The 24,166-nt window shown below is 37.9% G+C and overlaps 1 protein-coding gene across 2 annotated transcripts; it reads right to left on the bottom strand.

The window, feature by feature from the left end:
* ZNF326 (zinc finger protein 326) lies at positions 1–24,166 on the bottom strand. 2 transcript variants are annotated; one of them, XM_032191964.1, is made up of 13 exons: positions 24,092–24,166; positions 23,506–23,580; positions 17,365–17,491; positions 14,917–15,322; positions 12,055–12,253; positions 10,218–10,252; positions 9,205–9,292; positions 8,612–8,726; positions 7,053–7,200; positions 6,594–6,693; positions 5,151–5,281; positions 4,161–4,256; positions 1–742 (listed from the first exon to the last, which is right to left on the bottom strand). In XM_032191964.1, exons 1-13 carry the CDS (start codon positions 24,105–24,107, stop codon positions 578–580), a joined length of 1,701 nt encoding a protein of 566 aa, XP_032047855.1. In that variant the 5' UTR covers positions 24,108–24,166; the 3' UTR covers positions 1–577. The 2 variants fall into 2 exon arrangements, with proteins under 2 accessions (XP_032047855.1, XP_032047856.1); XM_032191965.1 differs by lacking the exon at positions 23,506–23,580 and having other exon boundaries at positions 24,092–24,164.

Below are 24,166 nucleotides of genomic sequence, written 5' to 3'. Positions count from 1 at the left end.
CACTTTAAACAATAACATTTAAGTGTTTTATTGCTACAAATTGGTACATCTTATCACAAAAAGCTACAAGGCATACTATTACACATACTCTATTATACAGAGTGCAATGCAGTCCCCAAAACAGCCACACTCAACAGCACAATTTTTGAAGTTTACTCATTCCATATCGAGAGGTAAATATGATAAGCTTATGCTGTACAGCATTTAAAATATTTACCCCACAGACCAGCCTTTCTTTTCAATTGATTAGACCAAAAAACTATTATATCCAACTTTCAGTACACACACCAAAAAAATAGGATGCTTAAAAAAATATACAACACAATGTTTTAATCAGCTTTAACAGTCAGTTTGCTATAAAAAGCTCAACTAAAATAGTCTTAATTTCATTTTAAACAAAATCAGAAACACAGAGGAATTATATAAACAAGTTGTCCACAGAATGGAATGCATGCATAGGGTGGGGAATCTTCAACAACTCTCAAATGAGACTACTAAAGAGTCTTAGCCACTTTTGAGCAGAAATAAAAAGCTGTTTTGCCCCCCCTCATTTGTTTTCATTTGTGTTTTCTTTCACTTAGTTATCTTCAGTGTGGTCTAAGGTGAAGTCAGTTTGTTCTTCAGTTTCTTCTTCCTCTTCTTCCTCCTCTTCTTCCTCACCTTCAGCTGGCTCATCAGCCTTGTCCTCTTCTTCTGTCTGCTGCTCCTGAGCCTGATCATTAATTTCAAATGGATTTTCACCCTGGAGGAGAAAACAGAAAACAAACATTTTAAATATTATTTTTTCAAACAGTACAAAATAATGTTTTTTTAATTCCAGTGACTGGAAAGCTCTTAGTTTGTAGTATCTACTGAGTCCAATCAACTCATTGCCAAATCAAAGCCATAGTTGCCACATATAAAGCCCCATGAATAAGGCAAAATTTTAAATTTAAGATACTGGTGTTTCGCTTTTTTAGAAGTAGACTCTCAAAGGTAAAGGCCAAGTATATAGAAAGCTGGTATAACAACTTATCAGAGACCTAGGGAAACAAGAAAACCCCAAATCTGACAGTTAAAGTTCAGGCCACTTTTTAGGTGAACCACTAGTATGCAAGCACTGAGAGGCTACAGAGCACCAAGAATTACTTCACCCAATCTGTAACACTGTCCAACAGTGAAATACCAAGGATACCTATTAGCTCAGTAAACTGGCTCGCAAAAGAAAAGAGAATGCTTGAACCAGTTTAACTCCAGCATCAGTGGAAAGCATTGTGAAATAATAAGGTAAGCATCCAAAACTTACTTCAGCTGGTATTTGTGTAACTCTCCAAACTGTACTCATCTACTTCCCTTTCTGGATAGAAGTGAGAAAGACCTCGACTAAAAAGCCTCTGGTACTATCCTCCTTGGGATCAAGCAAGTATTTTCAATCACATTTGGGCACAGCAACAAGGATTTCCAAAGATGGGCACAGAAATAAATGGAGTTAAGAATACTCCACCTGGTTAGCTTCAAATACACGCTCGAACAGTAACAGAGTGAAAACAGTTACGTTAAGATCTGTAAACTTTTAATGCTTTTTGTTAGCATTAGCTTTTCATTAGAAAATAGTATTGTTTCCTAGTACAAGAACAAAAACGTGGCTTGTATCTGTAACACATTCACAAGGATGTTAAAAGTACATCTATATATCTGATGCAAAAGGAAAAAACTAAAATACTCTTGTGTCTGGGCTAGGTATGATCATGAATTGCAGTTGAAGAATGTACTTCTGAAAGAACTACTTTCACACTCCCACAGACAACTCAACTGTTCCTGACTCCTGAGGACAAGCTACAGAAAAAAGATACTGTTAATTCCTGTGAGAACAGTATGCAACTTACAACTAACCTACAAGAACTGGATTAAGCACACTATTTCTAGCTGAACAGATCTCTACACAATAATCACCCTCCTCCCTCCCCCCCCCCAAAAAAAAGATTTTTCCCCCTACTGTTTCTTCAGAGAAAAAAAGCATTTTAAATTCTCAAACTAAGGCAAAAGTTACTACCCTCCAGGGAAGATCCTAATGATTGCACTCTTCTTCCCAATGATGTAGCATTTAACACATCCAACATAGAAACAATGTTGATGCTAGTTGATTTTGACAGCCACACTGGTACCATCTTCCTAGATGGCTTAAATATATATATACACTCACACATCTATGGAGCATAAGAATGTAAGCAGTTAAGTATTTTATTCCCAAGAGATGCATCCTTTGAGCTCCTTGTCTCTAGAATATTTAAATTGCACTGAAAGCTTGAAACTAAAGTGGTGTTTACAGGAAAATGTGTTCATGATTCAAGTGACCCAAGAAACTAGCCTCAGTATTATTTGTAACAGGCCTAACAAACCTGATCCAAGATCCTGCAGTCTGCCTACCTCAGAGGTAAACTTCAGAATGCCTCCACTAATATATATGATAAACAGTCCTTCTGCTGAGTTTGTTTTATTTCATTTTGCACATATAGCAAGCAACCTGTGGAATAGTCTTCTACATGGAAAGAAGATTAAATCAAAGAACAGAAAACATTTTCCATTAATTGTTAGGTAAAGGAGTAAGTCACATGTTGAGCTGTCACCCAGTTGAACCCAGTCACCAGACCCACCAGTGAGCTCCTGCTCACTGCTGCTGGGGAGAGCCCCACTGCAGGCACACCTGTGCCCTCCCAAGCCAAGGCCGCAGCATCAGCACCCAGGGCAGGCACCACTCCAAACCCTGACCGTGGCTCAGTGTGGAAAGGTGCTCCCTGAAGCTGTCCACTCTCCTGGGCGATGTGGGTTCTACACGTCCATCTGAAGACAACCCTACCAAAAAGCCCCCAAACTACCATTTCAGCCTCAGCTGAAAAAATGGCATTTTGCTCAAAAGTAGCCAAGGACTCTCCAAGACAATTATTGCTTGTCAGTTAGCTTACTCCAGACCAGAAGTCAGTCCACACCCCCAATTTTCCGTCAAACATTAGCCAGAGCGTTCAATCCTGAAATGCCTTACACTATGCAAAAGGCAGCAAATATCCCCAAAACTGCTTGCCTGGTATTTGCCAGAGCCAGGCAGTCAACACAGCCAGGACTCAGCCTGCCAGGTCCTCCCTGCTCCAAATTTCTTCTTTCCACTCTGCATATGCTGCATACACAAAGCCTTCTGAAAGAATGTTTTTTGTGTGTGTTTTTGTTTCCTCAAGCCAATCTGCCTATCATCTCAAAGCAACTGATTTTCAGCTGTCAGCAGGATTTTCTACTCTATTGAAAAACTGCAGGCACCAAATACATAGACTGGTTCATCACATACTGCATAAGAACTACTGACTCCTTTGGTCTGCAGTTGATTATGCATTAATTATGAGAGGGATTAGCATAACCAAGAAGCTAGATATATCTCACTGAGCAGGTGCTGCTAGAAGTGTATTGCATTTGGCAAATACCAATGGCAAGCATTCTGAAAATGGCAGTGACCTCCTTGTGAAGACAATCTTCAATTTTCCAACTAGCAAATGGCACATTTCCAATCCCCTTTTCACCAGTTTCCCACTAGGGGGCTGTAAAGGACAATGCACATGCATGCCATACCATAGGGAATACCAGCAGAGAGCTGAAAATAGTCAAATATTCTAAGCTGTGGTAGCTGGTAGTTGCCATCTTTTCTTAACAGATATAGAAGAGCTGTCTGAAACTGAATTATGCATTCAATTGTACATAATTCTGCAGAACATGACTAAATTCAACCTTTTAAATTACAATTAAATACTGCATTGGCTACCATCTTGTCATATTTCTGCAATACAGTATTGCTTTTTCTGAAATCATCTATTGGTTAGGCACAGGGAAAATGTTACTACAGAAAGTCACGTCTGGCCCAGAAAAGGAAAAAATATTTTGCCAAAATGATTTCACATATTTCTCAAGCTGTGAATTTGTAACACAGGCTGCCACATCTTTTAAATTCTCTGACCATGACTAGTAATGTTGTAAGCTTCCACTGTCTGTATGCTGCCACGAATCCTAGAAATTCTATCAAACAGAATTAGACAAGTTGCATGTACAGTACTTTACAGTACAAAGTCACCTGCAGGAACCCTTGCTTCTAAACAAAGATTAACTCATTTGTAAAGTGTATTGTACTCTTCACATCTTACCTTCACATACAGCTCATACCGTGCCTTGACTATTGGATTATTCAAGATACTGGTAGCAGTAAGAACACTCTCCCTTTTTATTTGTTCTCTGTAGGCCTAAGAAACAGATGTAACAGTGAATAATTATTATACACCTATTCTGTCACATATTTGAATTCGTAGTCTGTTTCTGTAAGGAAAATTGTGAAAGTAATAATGCACAAAATGCTCATTCTTGGCATTCAATTCAGTTTATTACACAGCTAGAAGTTAAGTTTGATAGTGTTTATAGTTTGTTGCTTTAGTTTGATTAAGATATATATTCAGGTCTTGGTCATATAATGAACTACATATAACCATGCACTTATCTACTCCCACAGTTAACTGTTCTCACTTACAGATAATACCCATGCTTTTCCACAACTGCCTATGGTTCATGATTATAGAACTTCATTAAAAAAAAACATTACTTTTGAAATCTTTTTTGTACTATGACAACTGGGATTTTTTTTTCATTCATGCTATTCTTCTAATGTTGCTGGAAATGTTGGAAGATTATCATGAATTGTAATAGGATCCAATTCCATACTACTTCTAACTCTAAATTGCTCTCACTTTTCTTCATATTAAAAGGATAATAGCCAATCAAAGAAAGGATACCAGTACTGTTAAATTGCTGGAAACATATATATTATGTTTTATGATTTGAGTAACAATCTTTCTGACACTTAATGGCAGCAAAATTCCCCTAAAATAAAAACAAAGTTATTCTTATTAACATTCTTGGAACTTACTATTGTTGGCTATGAAGCACACCACCTTTTATTCACTGTGGGGATTAAAGTGCCAGCTAGTTCATGAGACATTACGTTTACAGAGAACATTCTAGATATCTACAGAATAAATAGTGTTGATAAGAATTTAGAAGTTATTTACACTGAGTACCACATTTCTCACCTACTATGAAACTATGCCTTTTTTAAATCTCTTTTTAAATATGTCATATCTTACTTGTTTTCCTTTTGTGTGATCAGGAGATTTTAAGTGCTGCTGAACGGAACTGTGTAATGCAGGAACATACACACTGCAAGCACTGCAATGAACAGTCTCAACTTTCATCATGTGGTCATCAGCAGTAACCCCTGCCAAAGAACATGCAACAAATCATTAACACAAAAAGTGTTAAACCAGGGGAACGGGAGAAAGGATTGGATGTTTTATACCAGTAAGTTAGAGCTCTCAATTGGTAAACATGTCAAACTGAATCACAGGGAATATTCACACAAATTCAGGCATCAGAACTAGGCTTGCTGAAGAGAATGTTGGTAGAGATTTTTTTTTCACCTGATACTCCAATTCCTTCATTCCACAGACCATGTATGAGATTCAAGCAATTATGCTTGATGCCTGAGGTTATGATATATGAACACCTTACCTGCCTAAATAGAGGGAAATAAAACTGATGAACAAATCATAAATTGAATGTACAAAATGTCTACTATTTAAGATCTACAATGACCAATATTCTTAATAATATGCATTTTAATACAAGAACCAAACCTTAAATCAGTTTTTCACCAAAACAGCTGAATTAACTTCACCCCTCATAAGAGCACCTAATGTATTTCCTTGTCTCCCAATCCCTCAACACCAAGAAAAACTGTATGAATCCAATGTAAATCTGTTCCAAGTTCTAATGTTAGCTTCCCAACAGAGCATTCTGATCATAAAGGTAAACAGGCCCTCCTGTACTTTAGCAGAATACATAAAAATAACGTGAGACTGTTAAGATGTTGGCTACATCCATTAAGTAACTTTCAAAGTTTAAATTCAAGCAAATGCAATACTTAAATATATTTATTGTTTGAAGTAAAGGGACTCCAAAGATGTCTTTTCTGGCTCTAGTGCATTTTTTGAAAGCTCTCAAGCAAAGGATAAAGCAGAGGGATGTGGCACAAGAAGGTAGAGGGACACAAATGCCTTTAGAAAACAGTCTGTAGAGCAGCCAAGTGGGGAAAAAAACGTAAGTCAAGGCCAAGATGCATGTTGGGTAGCCATGGATTAGAAAGTGCTCCAAGTCCTCCTTTTGTCACAGCCTGCCTCAAAAACACAATTATCCCACTGATATCATCTAGCACCTTGACATCATATTAATCATTATCATGTTACCACTTTATTAAGTGATCTCTTTCAATCTAACTGCACCCACCTGTTGCCATTCCTCATGGCAACACTGAATAAGACTGTGGTGAGGCCTACATAATTCTATTTGTCAAGTACTTAGCAAAACATTATCTTGTGTTATGACAAGGCTACCTGGGCAGGAAATCTAAAGTTTGTTATCTCTGACTGTGCTTACATTTCACAGAACATCAAAAATGAGTCAAGGAACACAAACCAGGTAGAAAAAAGATGTGGAAACTGATCTCCATAGCATGCACTATCATTACTCACCTTCCATTATATCTTTTTCAACAGCTTGAGCGTTGTCTGTTTGGTTACTTGTCTGTTGCTTACGCATAGCTGTCTTCTTGAATTTATTTACCATACACTCCTAGAGAGAATCAGAAAAAAGAAAGTGTAATGGCTGATGTTTGAGGGTTTATGTTACAATAGGAACCCATAGTTAAAATATTACTTGGAATAGCTTTATTCTGAAGAAAAGAGAGTAAAAATAAATAGCAATTAATTGGGCATTTAAGTCACTACTTTTAATTGTAACTGGGTGAAGTTACAGTTGTAACATTATTTTAATGACTATATTTGCCTCACTTTCAACAATACACACTGCACCAGAAGTCTTCTCCAAAAAGAATGATAATGAATTAAGCATATTTTGAAGACTAAATGATACTTTCTAATAACATCCTAATGTAAAAACATTAGATAACATTTAAAAATCCATTGTCTTACATGAAGAAACTCCATCACTACTTTGTCAAATTTGGTTTGCTTCTGGATGTGATCCAATGTTTCCTGGTGAGCTGCGCTCTCCAGATGGGACTCAATCTCTTTTTCTTCAAATGTTCGAAATTTGCAAAATGAGCAAGTAAATGCCATTCTAGGAAGAGAAATACAATAAATAATATTACAATTAAAGAAACATTCTTCCCTCTCCCCTCAAAACAATGAGGACTTGACAAACCTAACCAGAAAATTAATAGGAAAAAAGTATTCCTTAAAGAAGCCTAAATGGAAAAAAAATTTACTACTTTACCATTAGGAAAGATACCTGCTACAAGAACCAAATAAAAAAGGCTAATCTGAGACTAGTAAGTTATCTATGCAGAAGAAAAACTACCAAAACCAGATGCTAGCTATTGTAAAACCATATTATTCAGTGTGTTTATCTATCATAGCTCTCCAATTTGTGTTATCTTTTGTAGTACTTACCAAAGTCAAGCCAATGATTTACTAACTACAGACTATTAAAAGAACTAACTCAAAGCTCGTTTTCCATACAAAAACTAAATCCTTACAAGGAAATGTGGCCTCCTCAGTACTACTGAGGCACTAACGCAACAATCATACACTGCATTCACATAAAGCAGAATAGTTTTGTACAGCCCCGGCCAACAGCCAGCTTGACTGTGGCAAAATTGAAGTTAGTTACAGAACTATCTACTTATTATTGCTACAAAATAACTCACCATACATACAAAAAAACAGAACCAGGTCAATTTCTAACAACTTAGCTCAGCCTGAATATGAATTTGTTTCACTAGATTACATATTTCAAAAGCAGTACCCTTCTAAGCTGCTTCTCAAGTGCGCACTGATACACTTGTCAGTGAGAACATGTAAGTAACTTGTGCATTTCCTGCGTGAATGTTGTGCAAATCATAGAATGATTTGGGTTCGAAGGGACCTTAGAGATCACCTAGTCCTAACAACCCTGCTACAGGCATAGACACCTCCTAGATCGGGCTTCTTAAAGCCCCATCCAACCTGGCCTTGAACACTTCCAATGATGCAACATCCAGAATTTATCTGTGCAATCCCTTCCGAGTTAATTTCTTCCAAATATCTAATCTAAACCTACTCTTTTTTTTTTTTTTAACCTGTTACCCGTTGTCCTATCACTACACTCCCTGATAGAGTCCCTTCCCCATCTTTCCTGTAGACCCCCTTCAATGCCTACAGACTGCTATAAGGTCATTATCAAGTTTTGCTGGAGCTCTCTTCTCTAGGCTAACTAATCCTAACTCTCTCAACCTCTTTGTAGAAGAGGTGCTCCATTCCCTGATGATCTTCACTGCTCTCCTTAGGACCCACTCCAACAGGTCCATGTCTTCCTTATGCTGCAGGTCCCAGAGCTGAACGTGCAAGGTGCTGTTTATTTCTGCTCATTTGTTCATTTATTTTTCTTTTGAAATCAGTCCATAAGGGCCTTTCAGGAATGAAGGCATATTCTTACAAAACAAGGATAAAGCAGGAGAAAACCACACCACGAGACAAGTTATAACACAAACCTGTATCCGTCACCATATTTTTCGCTGTTTTTTTCCCTTCTACGCCTTTGCTTCTCTCTTCTGGCCTCAATTCGTCTCTTTTCTTCTTCTTCGCTTTTAACTTCTCCTTTGCCATCTTAAAACACAGAATGATTTTAAAGTGTTATATTCCCAAAAAGTCTAGCATTCCGGGCAGTGTTAGTCTTCCCTGTCTCTTCCACAAACACCTTTTATATAGTCACAAAACGCAGATCCTACACCAACATTGTTTTAAGGCTTATTTAAATGCCATAGAAGTTTTCTTTTGTTTTCCTCCATTAAAAATGACAAATTTAAATACCTGTTTCCAACAGGTAGGGGTCTAGATTACACGCATAAAAGAAAGGAAATTCAGAATTAAAGCAAGTCCTATAACCACGTAACAAAGAAAACACACGACGGACATTACAAACAATTTTTTTCTCCACGGCCTAAATTCATAAGATTTGTTAAAAAGAGTCACGCTGTGCAATAATTATTAGAGGTCATACATACATGCATACTAAATCTATTCACCCAAAGTCATACAAATACGGTATCTATAAAACCTTACCTGACAAAGCAAACTGACTTACCTCCAAAAGTCTGATACCCAAGATCATAAGCATCTCTTGTAAAGTCTTCATATATAACAACTGCACCACTCGTGTCCACTTCAATTTCCTAAGTCAAAACCACAAATTACAAATGGAAAAAACACAATGCCATCCTACATCCAGCAAACAACATGAATTATTTCCACTAATTTGTTACCTGCTATTTTTAATCAAATATAACAATAGATGAAAGTGAAATGAGCAACCACAAAAGGCTCAATGTAAAACTACCACAAACTATGCATTTATCTTTCATGCCAGAATATCTTTATAAACTAGTTTCAAAGTCAAAATTCTCACTGTCTTCTACATAAACCTTCTGATTGCCAATTCAGACTTTTAAATACTTCCTTGGGAATGCGTTAATACTTCCACTCAACGACAAGGGAAAAACATTTCAGTCTCTTAACATGGAACGAGGATATATACAAGCTTAGCTTAATCTCATTCTTGCATGCTATTGGCAACTAATCTTTCTGCAGGTGGGAACTAGTCTTTGCACCTTAACAGAAAACATCTGTTAACAACGATTCTGTTTCCATTTACCTTCTCCCCTTAATGTTACTGACATCTCATCTATCCATTCTCCCTCATTGCTGTAATTTCCCTGTCATTTTATACTTCATTTCTCAACCCACCCAAGCCAAAGGTCATTGGTATGTGAAATCAAGTTGTCTGCCTATGAAGATGTGAGAAGTGTTCACGTGACAGCTGTGTATTACAAAAATAGTCGGTAGGTGTACAAACACACTTTAAAGTTCCCTTTCCAGACTACTTGCACAAGCTACCCCTTTCACTTGAAGTCAGCGAGATTTCAAACTGACACTAAAATAAGACAGTTTCAAATAAAAAGGAAAAAAAAAAATCAAGTTTGCAAAGAAACTTACATAGTTAAGCCTTAGTTTTTGTACCTCTAACTTTATTATTTGTCTTAAGGTATACCATCCAAATTGTGAAAGAATCAAGCATTTTCTAGTTCTTAGAGTCTTTACCTCTATCGTGGAATCCTGGAAAGATGACTTCATGTCTATAAGCATAAAATAAGGAAGAAATAAGTAATACAAAAATGCTGTTTAATATTACTGTCTATTAATTTTAGAGCAATAAAATATTCAGGAAAAAAGTCAACTTATTCTGCACCTAACACAGTCTAGATCTACAATTTATCATATTTTAATAATAACCCTGAAAGCAAAATCAGGTATTCTTAGGAATATAAGCTAACCAGTCTTTCAAAAACAATCACTGGTATCTAACTCCACAAAACAAAGAAGTCATGACTAAAAAGGACAGTCATGACTTTTTGAGATAGATGAGACAATAAAAACGATAAAAAGACATTTCGAGATATATTGCTCATTGTGTACACCCTGTTAGTTGATACCCACTTCTTAGTTTTCAAGTACACAATACCACTTAGAGCATCTTTCAGTTCAAGTCTTGGAAAATTGTACCAAGCCACTCAGTCTTCCCCCACACCCATGTCAGAACCACAGAACAAGTTGATTATAGTGCATTCTAGTAGGTACCACCTACTCCATTAACATAGCTTCAATCTTACATGGTATATAACACTCCTTGGGTTGTGGAAATTAGTGAATGGAAACAAATAATGTGCTAGAACTGGTCTATCTGAAGGTAGGTTAGGAAAGTAGAATCTATAAAAAATACTGAGAACAGCTAAGAGAAGAAACCATTGACATGCAAGTCTTTTGAGATATTTGGATGTGTATTTTATGGACCTATTTCACAACACCAAAATTAGCAAGTCCAATATTACAGTCCCTGTACAAAATGCAAATTAATCTGTTCTATATGCCCACTTGTTGAAAATTTTATCTTAGCTTTGAATTCAAAACTAACAGCTTTTTAATATAAAATAGAGCAAGTAAGAACCATAAATCATAGTTTCTCCCAAATTTGCACACTTACCTTGCTAGCTTTGAGCTTAAATGATTTTAAACATTTTTCAGGTGTGATTTATAACAAAACTATATAAAACACTGCAGAGAGAAATCACTGAGAAAGCTACAAACACAAAACCAAAATTCGCCCACTGCACATGCTGTTGCTAATACTTCAAGTGAAATTTACATTGCCTCAAAGCAAGTAACTTATTCAAACCATATTAGCAAGTTTTCTACCTTCGACTTTTGGCTGCAATACAATAATTATTAGAGTTCTAGGACATCTTCAAGGAAACTACAAAAGTCAAGTGTCGCTAATGCTTTGTAATTTATATTTCCAGTTTATCATCTTTACAGTTCTTGCCTTCACTACAGAATTTCACTTACAAGAGCAACTCTTGTCTACCCTCCACTGTTGAAGAACAATTTTCCACTGTTTTCTTATTTCACCTTCCCCTCTCTCTCCTCTTCATCCACACTTTATGCCTTTATTGTAGCTGCACTACAGTTGATGCTCTATTTCATCCATATATCAAGGTCTTTGGGCAACCAGGCCCAGTCTCATACAGGTGCACATTTTAAGGTGTGTCAGGCATCACCAATTAACAGAACACAAAATCTGAAAATATTTTCAGTGGTAAAAATTTGCACCCATGAAGTATCTTTATAAAGAAGTCTAGATGAAGCAGTTCTCAGCAGTACATATTTAAACACATCAAAATGTCCACTTTCATTCAGCAAGTTATCTTTGCAGTAGAAGAGCTAGAAGAGTAGAAAAGTAATTTCAAAAGGTCTGTTATAGACTACTTCGAAGGTAGAAAAAGTTACAAAAGCACAGTCTTTTTTCTAAATATTAAAACTAAACTCCAAATTAATTTTAAAAAATAGCAATTTTAACTTAATTTTGGCACTTTTTACTTACTAGGTGATTTTTTCTGAGTCAGCTTCAAAATAGGTTTTGTCATTTTGGGTTTCTTGATAAACGTCCCACCAGGTTTGTTGTACGGCTGTGGTATCATTTTTCTTTTTATTCCTCTTGCAGCAACTGCTGCAGGACTGGGTTTGTTATGATAGTCAACAACAATTCCAGGTCTGTGCATTCCTCCAAAGTCTCCCATATGCTGGAAATTTGGGAAATCAAGAAAAAGGTATTAGTATATGACATCAATAGAAATACAACAATTACTCGGCACAAGTGTTTATTTTAAAATGTAACTCTATACTAAACTCTGCATTCTGGAACAAAATGCAGGGGAAATTTAAGTTCCCAGTTTTGATGTTTTGTGCAATGGTTTTGTGGGTGTCCAGTAGAACACACATATATAAACCATGTTTCTGCTTATTCAGAGCCATTGTCCAGATGATGAACATGCCTGTCAAAGCTCAATCTCAGCCTAACATTTTGGCTCCTCTCTTCAGATTCTCCACATGATGAATGACTTTCCCCTTGGTGAAAAAACAGAGCTAACCAAACTACTTTTTCCTACACTCTAGTTAGCAGCCGGGAGAGAAAGAGAGAGAGACTTCTTTACTCTAAATTATTAGCAGTGATTTGAAAACTGAATAAAGAAAGTTGTTCAGTGTGAGGCAGTGATTAACTGAAGGCAGCTCAGTCTGTCTTTTACTAATTATTCCAGGACAATGCGCAACAGTGAATTCAGAAGTTGGGCTTGGAGGGTCTAATAAAAAAACATCAGCAACAGGAATGAAAATTCACTTGAAAGACTAAATCCTTCTGTTACGTCTGAAGTGCTGTACAGACATTGGTGGACACTTATTTATGAAAGCAACCTCTGAAGGCATGGAATAAATGAGTAATCTGAAGAGGGAGAACTTAGGTAGCTGCATTTTTTTTTTCAATACACCAACACATTTCTTAATATTAGCTCAATTATTTGATTAATAAAGGTCAGAAGACAGCCCACTAACTGGATGGATGAATTGGATAAGCAGAAATATTTGAATCACCGTGAGAAGAGAATTAGCACTACACTATCAAAGAACATGAAAATAACTTCAAAATACTTTTCACAAAAGGGATACCCGTTTTATTAGCAGATTTTATATGACAGACTGAATGCATCAAAACAGGCACTTTGCTTAATCAAAAGTCCATGCACAAGATCTCCACATTAATTAACTTAGTTGAGACAGTTACAGAACTACCTAGCATGTACATTTACATTGTATGTCTATAAATTTGGAACAAAGTAGGCACTTGAATAGTTTCAAGTACTTTTTTAAAAACAGTATCTATTAAAGGTGCAATGCATTTTAAGTATGGTAAGTACTTTAGCCTTTATGTAATAAAGGATAACGTAAAAGACTAAAAAGATTTCAAAAGCAAAAATAGAACAGAAATAAGGCTACTTGGTCACCATTTTGCACAAAACTTTCAGATCCAAATGAGTTCTGAAAGGATGGCATCCAAGCTTAAGAATCAAACACTTTCAGCTTTACAAGCAGAGAAATATAAAGATTAGACTATTTCTAATACCGTGCTACATGCTAGCTAGTAGCCATGTGTAAATCTGAGCTAAAATTTGAATATGACAACTACAGTATTCAAGAATGCTCCAAAGTAGACCTTCTGAAACAAGACCACCAGACAATTAGGCACTTAAAAGACCCAGAAAAAAAAAAAAAGATCTTCATCTAGACTTCAAGCTACAAGCAAGTTGTATGGTTTAACATTAAAGAATTGCTTCCCAAAGAGATATGGCACACTTAGGAATTTTAAAAGTTAAGTAGTACCTAGAGGCATAGGCGGAAAAGCATTCACTGAACTCTTCGCAATTAAAAAAAAATCAGAATTGGGATTATAAAACCAAAGTAAAGGGACACCATCAACTTAAAGTTAGTGCATCTGTCAGGATTATTTTTTATTCTCTTCTGTTGTATTTTTTCCCTAGCTCATTAAACATTAAGCACTACTTCTCCAAACTGTCATCTACTATTTTGTGTCCAGTTAATTTGGACAGTTTTTACATCCTACACTGGAAAGGAATCCACTGAAAACGAGGTAGAAGATATGTCACCAAAACAAAATGAATACAAGCCATAGGGTTAGACACATTACCAGGAAATCAATCTGAAGTTTGCGAAAGAACTTGATTTCAAGTTGATGATGTCCCTTTAGTTGTGCTTTAATTTTAAATACGAATCACTATAAGTGCTAGCCACCTACCTTTGCAAATTCCTCCCCATCACTCTTTCAATACACAAGTCAGAGTAAGAACTAAGTTTAAGAGAAGACTTGATGTTTGATAAAGCATGTGTTGAACATACTAAAGAATTAGCTGAAGTTTTACCTTTGCAGGAAATGAAAGCTGCTCTGGCATTCACAACCGGGTTTTATTTTTTTGCATATACATTGCACCTTTAACCTACTAAAAACTTCAAATGGCTTTGAATTAAACTTTCACAATATTCAAGAATTTCCCCACCAGCAATGAGGATGCTAGTGCTTACAAGGAAAAATGCAAGTCCTTTTAATCCCTTTTAGACCAAACCTATGACTTTTATCGTCGCCTTTCAAACAAAAGGAGAGATTTAACAAACCTTATCAACTAGTCTTCTATTACTCATTACTTTCAAGAGCGAAAGAGAGACTGCATTCTACTTGAAGACAGCTTCAAGGGGGTAAACAACATTGTCAACCATGATAGTTTGCTTGGACAAAAAAACACACTGTACTGAACAGTGTATTAATTTTAAAGCAGTGGTCTTGAAAGGGTTTAAAAGAGTGTCTAGTGAAAAGAATCTGAAAAGATTCTGTACTTACTCCTCGGCCTCGGCCTCTGCCTGTTGATGGTCCTCCAAAAGCATCATAGTTTCTGCTTCCAAATCCACTTTCAGGATAAGCAGGCGTTCCTCTCCCCCGAGAGCCTACAGGTGCAGGCTTCATATGGGGTGAAGAAAAACTGCTGTAGGAAGAGTAACTCTCTCTTCCTCTGTCCTCCATAAACCCAGGCCTCAATTTTGAACGGGAGTAAGGTGCTTCCCAGCTAGACCCGCCCTGGTTTCTACCTCCGAAAGAGTCAAGGCTATTCCGGTAGGAGTTGTCAAATCGACCACCATAACTACCTCCGAAGCGGCTTTGTTCGGGTTCATTATAACCATAGCCAGATCTGTACAGATCTCGCCCACCCAGAGAAGACCCGGAGTCGTAAGACTCATAAGGTCCAAACCTGGAAAAGTTGCACAGTGAGGAGAAAAAAAAGTAAGCTTACTAATGTTATACATTTCAAAAAGACATGTTATCAGTTGACATTTATCAACTAAAATCAATTTATTACTATACTGGTCGGTACAGTTGTGTTATTGTTTAATCTTGATTAGGGCTGGGCAAATGACACTATGACCAGATAGAAAGCTATCTGAGCCATTTTTTCTACAAACAATTCTAAAGTTCAGTATGCCTGAACTTTGGTCAATTAAAATTTTCAGCAACATTTACTAAATTATTAGAGCCCAGCCCTAGTCTGACGAAAATAATGACCTGCAGACATTCACAGGCTAGTCAAACTCTCCTTTCTTCAAAATCATGCCCTCATATTTTAACAGTTAAACAGCAGTTAAAAGGCGGCTTAGTTCTCAACTGAGAGTAAAAAAATAAAATAATTTTTAGTGGTACAGTTGTGTCTTAAACACCCCAGAATTCTAAAGGAAAACATAAGTGCTCTTCCATGCAAGTTTATACTTTTTGGAAATCATCTTCCCTGTAATATTCAGTCACCCAATCAGAGATCATGATCTTCAATGCACATGTATCTTTTCCTTGCAGACCATTAAGTCTAGCAACTCCAGATTTTGAAAATCTATCTCAATACACGCAGAATGGAAACAAAAACAGTCCTTAAAGTTTCTAAGTATAGTAACAAGGAGCTGAAATCTTTAGCTATTTATGAGTCTGATTTACGTTAGCAGGAGTCAGGCTGGAAATCCATCAGTATGTGTACACCATTGGAAGGGAAACACATTAGTGTCCCTACAGGGTTATAATAGGTGATTAAGCAGGAATTGGGAAAGACAGCCCCTTGATAAAATATAAACTAGAACAGACTCAAAGTTCTGCCTGGATCTATAGTAAATTGAATGCCTTCATTTTAAAATACATTTAGTCTTGGAAGACCGAGAAGTAAACAGAAAATAGTGCTACCTAAAGGAGTCCATGCATAATATTAACATTACATGGCAAGAGACATTTCTGTGTTCAAGTAGTCATTCAAACTCAATCATATGCAGATTACTGTATGGTAGGTACAGCTCGTTCCTCAATCTCTGCTCAGTCTTTTAAGTCAATCTTATTTTCATCATTAAACAAATTATAATGAACTAAAATGTTTAACAGACCCATGCAGCAAAACACAACATTTCTCCAGCCTCCCTACTTAGTTCTGTCCTCGCCCAGTGGCACTACAGTGACTATGAACAAGAACCATACAGTAGTCTGGCTACAGCCAGACAAGAATTCAAGGGCGCACACAAGAAAACCATCAGATTATCCAAGTTTTCTTCATGTTTCATTTCCTCCAAGATAGAATCACTACTCTGAAACGCATACTACTTCAAATGTGATATTAAAAGATAAATCAAATCAGCTGTTCCTTACTGCTTTTATCTGAAAGAGCAACAGGAATAATATCCTAGCATTAAATACACAACTTTAAGACCACTGCATCAGAAATTTTACTTTTAGACTAATCCGTCTTGCAAAGCAGCCCAGAACATGCACACAATTTTTAGTGTAATCAGTACCTGCCAAAGAAATAATCTGGACATGACTTTCAGATTCAATAGGAAGACCATTTAAGCACTGCACATTCAAAGCAAAGAGCACATACCCTAAATGTTCCTTGAAAACGGAATGTTGATAGATTCAGTCTAAGCCACTAAGCCAATTAGGTCTAGTCTGCTATGTCAGAAACAGTATGTCAGGCCAATCAGTTATAAATTACTAACCGTTACCAAAAAATAAAACTTGATCCATTTTCAGTCACAGACGTATTGTTTCAGTGTCGAACTTTTCCACAAAAACGCTAATTGTTACAATAATCTAGCTTTTACAGTTTAAGATTTGCCAGTCGTTAATGAACATGAAGACTCAGAACAAAAGCGTTCATACAAAATCATAACAACATGCCTCAGGAACACTTAAGTTAGAAAACAGAATGATTGAAACTTAAATAGTATTTGATCAATTCTTGGGACAACTGAAGGATTATTTTACCTGTTACCACCACCACCACCTCCTCCGCCTCCACCTCCATGACTCTCCATCCCATAGGATTGGTTAAGGTAAGAGTCCATGGATCGTGGGCCACCATAGCCTCCATGCCCATAATCACGGTCCATGTCTAAAAAAGAGCAGAAAAATGTTTATAAAGAAAGCAAGAGAGAAGTCCCATTAAGCATTCTAGCTTAAATTCTTAAGTAAAATGTTTAACCTGCCACAGAGCTTACAAACAAAATACAGCACTCTCAGTTCTGAATCAATTTCAACAATGTGCTGAGGGAAACCATGTGTCTTTGTCATCATCAGAGAACCTCTTAATTGAAATGAAGATGACATTTTTTGTCAGTAATGGACAGGTCAGGATTATTGTTCTGTCAGCTGGAATTCAGACGCAGGTTAAGACAACTAAATGGAAAAAACCTGACGTGGAGCATCAGAAGTTAGTGAAGAATGATGACCACTTCCTCCCTTTGATAACACACACAGTTCAGACACCTGGCTATAACAATGCCACAAAAAAATGTTCAGAAGTTGACAGAGACACTGCTTCAAGGTTACAGCTCATGTCACGCTGCAATGCAGACGCTGCATACAGGCTCCAATCTAACTCTCCCTTCTAGCACCAACAGAAAACCACCACAGCACCACTGAGTTGCAGGTGACCAACTCTGCTAAGAGGGTGGTACCTCATTGCTGAACTGATGTCACTTCATGACACCTTTGTATCTTGTAAAGAAGTCTGCCAAAAGAACCAAGTTTCTCCTCAACACTCTAAGTCCTATATAGAAGTATGGTTAAAATAACCACACAAAAATTCAAAGCTCTAAGACAAAAATGTAGATCTGCATAATGAACATGAGCCACAGCCTTTCTGTAAGGTGCACGCTTTGCACCTCATCAACATTCTAGTGATGATCACTGTTTCCCAGGACTGGCCAACACTAATTTCTGGGTAACAGAAAGCAAGCCTGTCAAGTCAAGCCTCATTAAAAAGTAAGGTAGAAAAGGAAAATCAGTGAACCCGGAAAGAATAAAAATATAACCACACAAAGACTTATCCACTATTTCCTACATTCCAAAGAAAATCCCAAGACTTCTCCAGAACAGGCAATAAGCCCACTCAAAGTAATAAAATATTTCCCATTTAACAAAATACAGTACCTCTGTGTGCCTATCAGTTTTGTAGAAAATAAGTACATGTATATACATTATTTCCCATTTGTAACTGCTTTTTGTTAGACCAGACAGCCATTGTAATTTACTTTCTTTATCTGCAAGGAAAACTGCAAATGGTACTTAGCTGAGTATTTCACTGTTACGGGTGTCCCTAGCAAGCCTGAATCGAATCTCCAAATAAGATTTGCTGGTTTGTTTGTTCTCCTTTTAGTGATCATACGTACTTCCTAAGAAGTTGAGGATGATACTTCTAGAACTTGGAAGTTGCACTGCATCTTCCCATATTTGGGATGTACAATAAGATTGAGCAAAGTAGGAAAAAAACTCTCAAAATACTAATCATGTAGCATCACATGATATCAGTCTAAACTCCAGGATGTTACTCCTTAAAGAACTTGCTGAACCTTCTAATATGAAGATCTCATATTCCTCTCTGGTGTGACTGATCTACTTCCTTACATTTAGGGCAATACCCTGAAGACTGTCCACATAAAGATATGGGCATGTAAGAAAAAAAAAGTCAGTAATTTTTGCAAAGCTTTTTAAGTTCAGCTGATCCTGTGTTCAATCTCAGATCCAAAGTTTTTTTTTTTAAGTGCAGTTTATCAAATCAGAAGACACTGACATCTTGAAAACAGCCTGAAGGGGACCAATAATTCACCTCAGTTTATCCTGCTCCCTATCATCTACAGTCTCTCTCATGGCACAAAGGTAATTAGGTTAAGCAGGCTAATCACATCATTCAACATGGAAGAACAAAACGCATTGTCAAGATCACTGCCAACACAATCTGACTAGTACAGTGAGTGACCAGTGTGGGGAGGGAACACCACCAACTTTTACATTCACATGAAAAAAAATATTCCAAAAAATTATTTGAAGCTATGCTTCAAACCAAGGTGATTTTTTTTTTTCCTAAAAATTTCAGCACAAAAGCAAACATTGAAATGTGCTTCCCAGGACAGCATCTGATGTCTGTTTCTATTCAATGCTCCCTTTACTCATCCAAGGTTCATCCTACCCTTGGATCAGCAAGGATATCTGTACCATCAGCAGTGTGGCTGCCATTCCCCAAATGGGCAATTCCTGTTCCCTAACTGACCAATTTACTCCTCCTGCCCAGGCTCGCTGCACTGCATTTCCCTACACTGTAGTATGCTCCTCTTGGAAAAAAGATTTAACAGAGGGACACAAAAGCTACAAAGTGACAGACTATTACATGGGTGGTTTTGTACTACAAGAAACTGGAGGTAGCAAACAAAACTTTCAAAAAAAAGCTTAAAAATTAACTGGATGCTTTTTTGCAATAGATATCCAAGTCCCAGCACTGCCCTGTGACAAGAAGTTACTAAAAACCTACATGGATTTAAGAAAGGACTTGGTTAAATCCACTGACAAGACATTCAAAGGATGTCAAACACTAAGACTTTGGCTGCAGTTCAGAAAATCCCTAACCTACTAATCAGCCAAAACATTTAAATATACCAAAGGGGCCCTCATACTATTCCTTCCACACCCCCAAATGGACAGTGTGACACATAGGAGGCAAGGTGGGAAACAGAAGCATCTGAGACCTGACCTAATAAAGTTGGTTTTACCATCACCTTCCAGCTTCATCACTGACTGTTTCAGACTGCTGGGCAGTAACCTACTGTCCAAACCACTGGCCTCCCACTTGATCTTTTCACCAGCTGTAAACTTAATAAAAAATTTACAGACTTTATGAATCATGACCAGCACTTGATAAAGATACTGCATTCAAATAACCAGTGTAATATTTCTTCAGGTAGAGCTTTTCTTTACTTTGCAAGTCTGTTCTCCAGATAGGCTTTATTCTAAAAGGGGAAAAGAGAAAATAAATGTACAAGGCAATAAGCGTTCACTGAATATACCTGAATGAGAATCACTTGCACAGATTTAATTATTACAGTCTCACAGTAAATAGCCTATTAGTTCCCAAACCTGACAACCAACATGAAAACCTATTTGTGCTGGCCTCTTTCACACTTCTGATTCTTCTTCTACTCACTAAAGCCAGAGACAGACATGGAGCATAAAAAAAAAAAAAAAAAAGCTGCATCTGCACAAAACAACTTTCTCAGCCTATAGCCTGCTCCCCGTTCACTTCTGTTAGCTCGGGCCGTCATTGCTGGTGGAGATGCACAGAAGCTGACTGCGTACAGCACTCAAACTAAATGTGAAAATATTTCACACGCTAAGAGAATGTGTACTCAAATGCTAGGAAAAAAACAGTTAGGAATTGCATTGCACTGCTTCAAATGGAAAACAACTGAGAAATTTGGTACTTCTGTCTCACTTAAGTTTAAAAAGTAACTGTTTAGCAAAGAAACCTTTGAAGAAGTATTCTGTGTATCTATAAATACTTCAGAGAGGAAAAAAAAAAAATGGTTCATTGTTGCTCCTGAAGTTTAAAAAGAAACCAAATCTTTGACACAGTTGAGGTATCTGAAATAGCGTTTGTTAGAGGAATAAATCAGGTTTTGGTATCTGCAGCTTCTTGCACACAGTGTTGATGAACGAGCTGCTGAACTAAAGTACAGAAACAGAACAGAGAAGAATTATTCCATTTTCCATTTCTAAACCGTATCTAAATGCTCTCGGAGTAAGGGAGAAAAGTTATGATAAAGGGGAAAAAATATATTAACCTTAAAATCAAAAAGCATAGGCCACTAAAAGAAGAGATCAACTTACACATTAAAATGTTCACTTATATGCATTCCTGAAGTTTAACGACAACAAAAAATGTCTGATCTAGCAGACAGATCACTTAAAATTGCTGCAAGATGACACCTCATTATAAAGTAATGAAAAACCTGTTTTCCTTAGGAAAGAACTAAGAACTTAAACATGTAGTAGATAAGAATCAGGTTCCCTTGGTACAGAGGACTCTATGAGACACACTTTTAAAGAAAAAAATTAAGATTAGAAGGTATTGAAAACATTCACAGCACAAGAAGTTAAATCATTTCCAATAGCGTTCCCCACATGGAACATGTAAGAAGCCTAGGAGGATGAAAGAAAGGAGAAAGATCTTACATTAATGAATCATGAATATAAAAATTAAAACTTTAGTAAAACGTAATATCAATCTCAAAATAATTAAAAAAAAAACACAGAATTAGAGGCTTGAAACAAGCTATAATTGCCTAGAGTATTTTTCATTTGTAATTTATAACAACAAACTTCAGGATCCATTGTGCAACTGTAAGCTGCATTTTTTCCAGACACATTGTATTTTTCATAGAATTTATGCCTGCTTTAAAGATCCCAACTTTGTCAATAGATACAGAAGATTTAATGCATTGAGTCCCATGCAAAACAAGGCACCAATCCAACAACTAAATGAATTTTAGGAGTTGCAGCAAAAGCCATTTTCCTTTCCAAGTTAAATGGACATGGTTACAGTAACCAAAACCTCAATATATTGTCACAAAGTTTATTCTACAGGCTACATCATCTGGCCTCAAACCAAGCCATGAGCAAGGGACAACGGTGGAATCACAGCCATCATCAGCCATCCAACAAAAAGCACGCTTCAAACTGGCTAAAAATTTCCAACAGGAAGAACTTAGCCAAGAACCGGGCAAAGAAGAAAACGCTCAACATTCATCCTCTGTTGCCATCTACTGGACCCCTACAAAATAGCCTTTAGCCCACTGTACAGGATCAGGGCAAGACAAAGGCTCGTTCATTACTTACTAACATACATGCAATGCACAAACATTAACGTCAAGTGTTTCAAGCTGCAAACATCATAATTAAACTTGTTGTGAATAAATATAAGTAACAAAAAACAATTATCACAGATTCTTACAGAGGTACATGAAAGTAATAGTTTAACTGTACAATATGTTTCATCATTAACTTATCATAAGATGAGCCTAGTTTCATTTTAATACTGCTGTCATCAGATATTAGAAAAGCAGGTTCTGGTTATTGACTCCAGTTAACATTCCAGTAAGAATTTAAATTACAACTTAAGAAGAACCTTTTCTACTAAATACATAAAGGACATTTATTTAGAAATCAATATAGAAGATTTAAAAAAACAAAAACAAGTTCAGAGTTTTTAATTATTTTACTATGAAGAAAAATAAATCCAGAACACTATTGTTGGCAAAAGAGCTAAGACTCAAGGATTGTATCATGAAAACAGTCATACTGCAATCGCAGATGCTTCTGTAATCCATGTTATTTCCACGTAACAGCCAGCAAGTGTATGAAGAGATCCAATAGCAAATATTTATTTGGTCACATCTGTAAATAAAGCTTAGGTACAGTTTATTGTAAAAGTTTTATATTGATACATCAACGACCTTTTGGTACTTGTTTGCACGCTGGCAAGAGATTTCAAAACATTTCTTGAGTCTTGCTAAGTTTATAGCCTTACCCATAAAATCCATATTCTTTTCAGTTGCAGGTATTTTAATAGCACATAAACAAAAGCTAACATTTGCTCTATCACATTTATTTTTATGCTTTGTATATTCCTTCCCACACCCTTACTTAAAGTCAGTTACAAAAGAAAATCTAGGTTCTTCTTTTCCCATGCCCGCGTGAGAGGGAAACATCCTCTGACCTCGTTTCTGCTGCTTTCTTTTCAATCTAAGCAGCACGAATTGAATATAGTATAGTCCATGAGAACATAAAAATACCGATGTATGCAAAGAGCAACATCATAAGTGAAGCCTGCATTCCCTCCCATCCCTGCTCCTCCGACACCTCATCGTTCTGCCTCGGACCGTGCAGGAGCTCATGTTGACATGCCCAAGGTGAGAACGCAGTCTCACTCCCCGCCAGTTACAACTCCTCCAGAACACAACACGTGCAGCCACACCGCGTTACGTACTTTCAACACCCCTTTTTAACATCTTTGGCAACACTGACTGCTCAGCCCCAACGCTTTTTTTAGAGGTTAGACGTATTTATAGCTCATACCTGAGACTGACCCACTGGGCATGTTCACACCACAATGCATGGGGGTATCTGGGAACCTCCAATCTCTGTCTTCAGCTGGAGAGGATGGGTCAGTAAGAATGACTTAGTGCTTTGCGAGAGCTCGCGGGGAGACACCGGGAGCCGCGCCGACAGGCGGCTCTCGCTGCTGGCGGCTCTCCTGGCACGACCCCTCACGGAGCTCGCCCCGAGCTCCCCCCAGCCCTGCCCGCGCCGCCACCGCCGCCCCCCCCCCGCCGCCACCACCACCGCCACCGCCGCCGCCGCCTCCCCCTCGCCCCCCGCTCTCCCCGCGCCCCCCGGGCGCCTCAGCTCGCCCCCCGCCCCTCCCGCCCGCCCGCCCGCCCGGCCCCGGGAGGGCCCCTCGGGCCCCTCCGCGCTCCTCAGCCCTCCTCTGCCCTCCTCCCGCGCAGCCCGCCCGCCGCCGGCCGCCACCGCAGCTCCCCCGGCCCAGGAGGGGCGGCGAGGAGGAGGACGAGGAGGTGCGTGCAGGGAAGGGGGGAACGGGGGGGCGCCCTGCGCGCAGAGAGGCGGCCGCGGCCATGCGGGGCGGCGGCCGGGGGCTCACCTTCCCCGTAGTCCATGATGGCGGCAGGCCCCGCTCCCGGCGGCTGGCGGCCGCGGCTGGCAATGGCGCCCTCCG

This window comes from Aythya fuligula, chromosome 8 (assembly GCF_009819795.1).
Source record: "Aythya fuligula isolate bAytFul2 chromosome 8, bAytFul2.pri, whole genome shotgun sequence".
Lineage (NCBI taxonomy): Eukaryota > Metazoa > Chordata > Aves > Anseriformes > Anatidae > Aythya > Aythya fuligula.
This window is presented reverse-complemented; position numbering and strand designations above follow the sequence as displayed.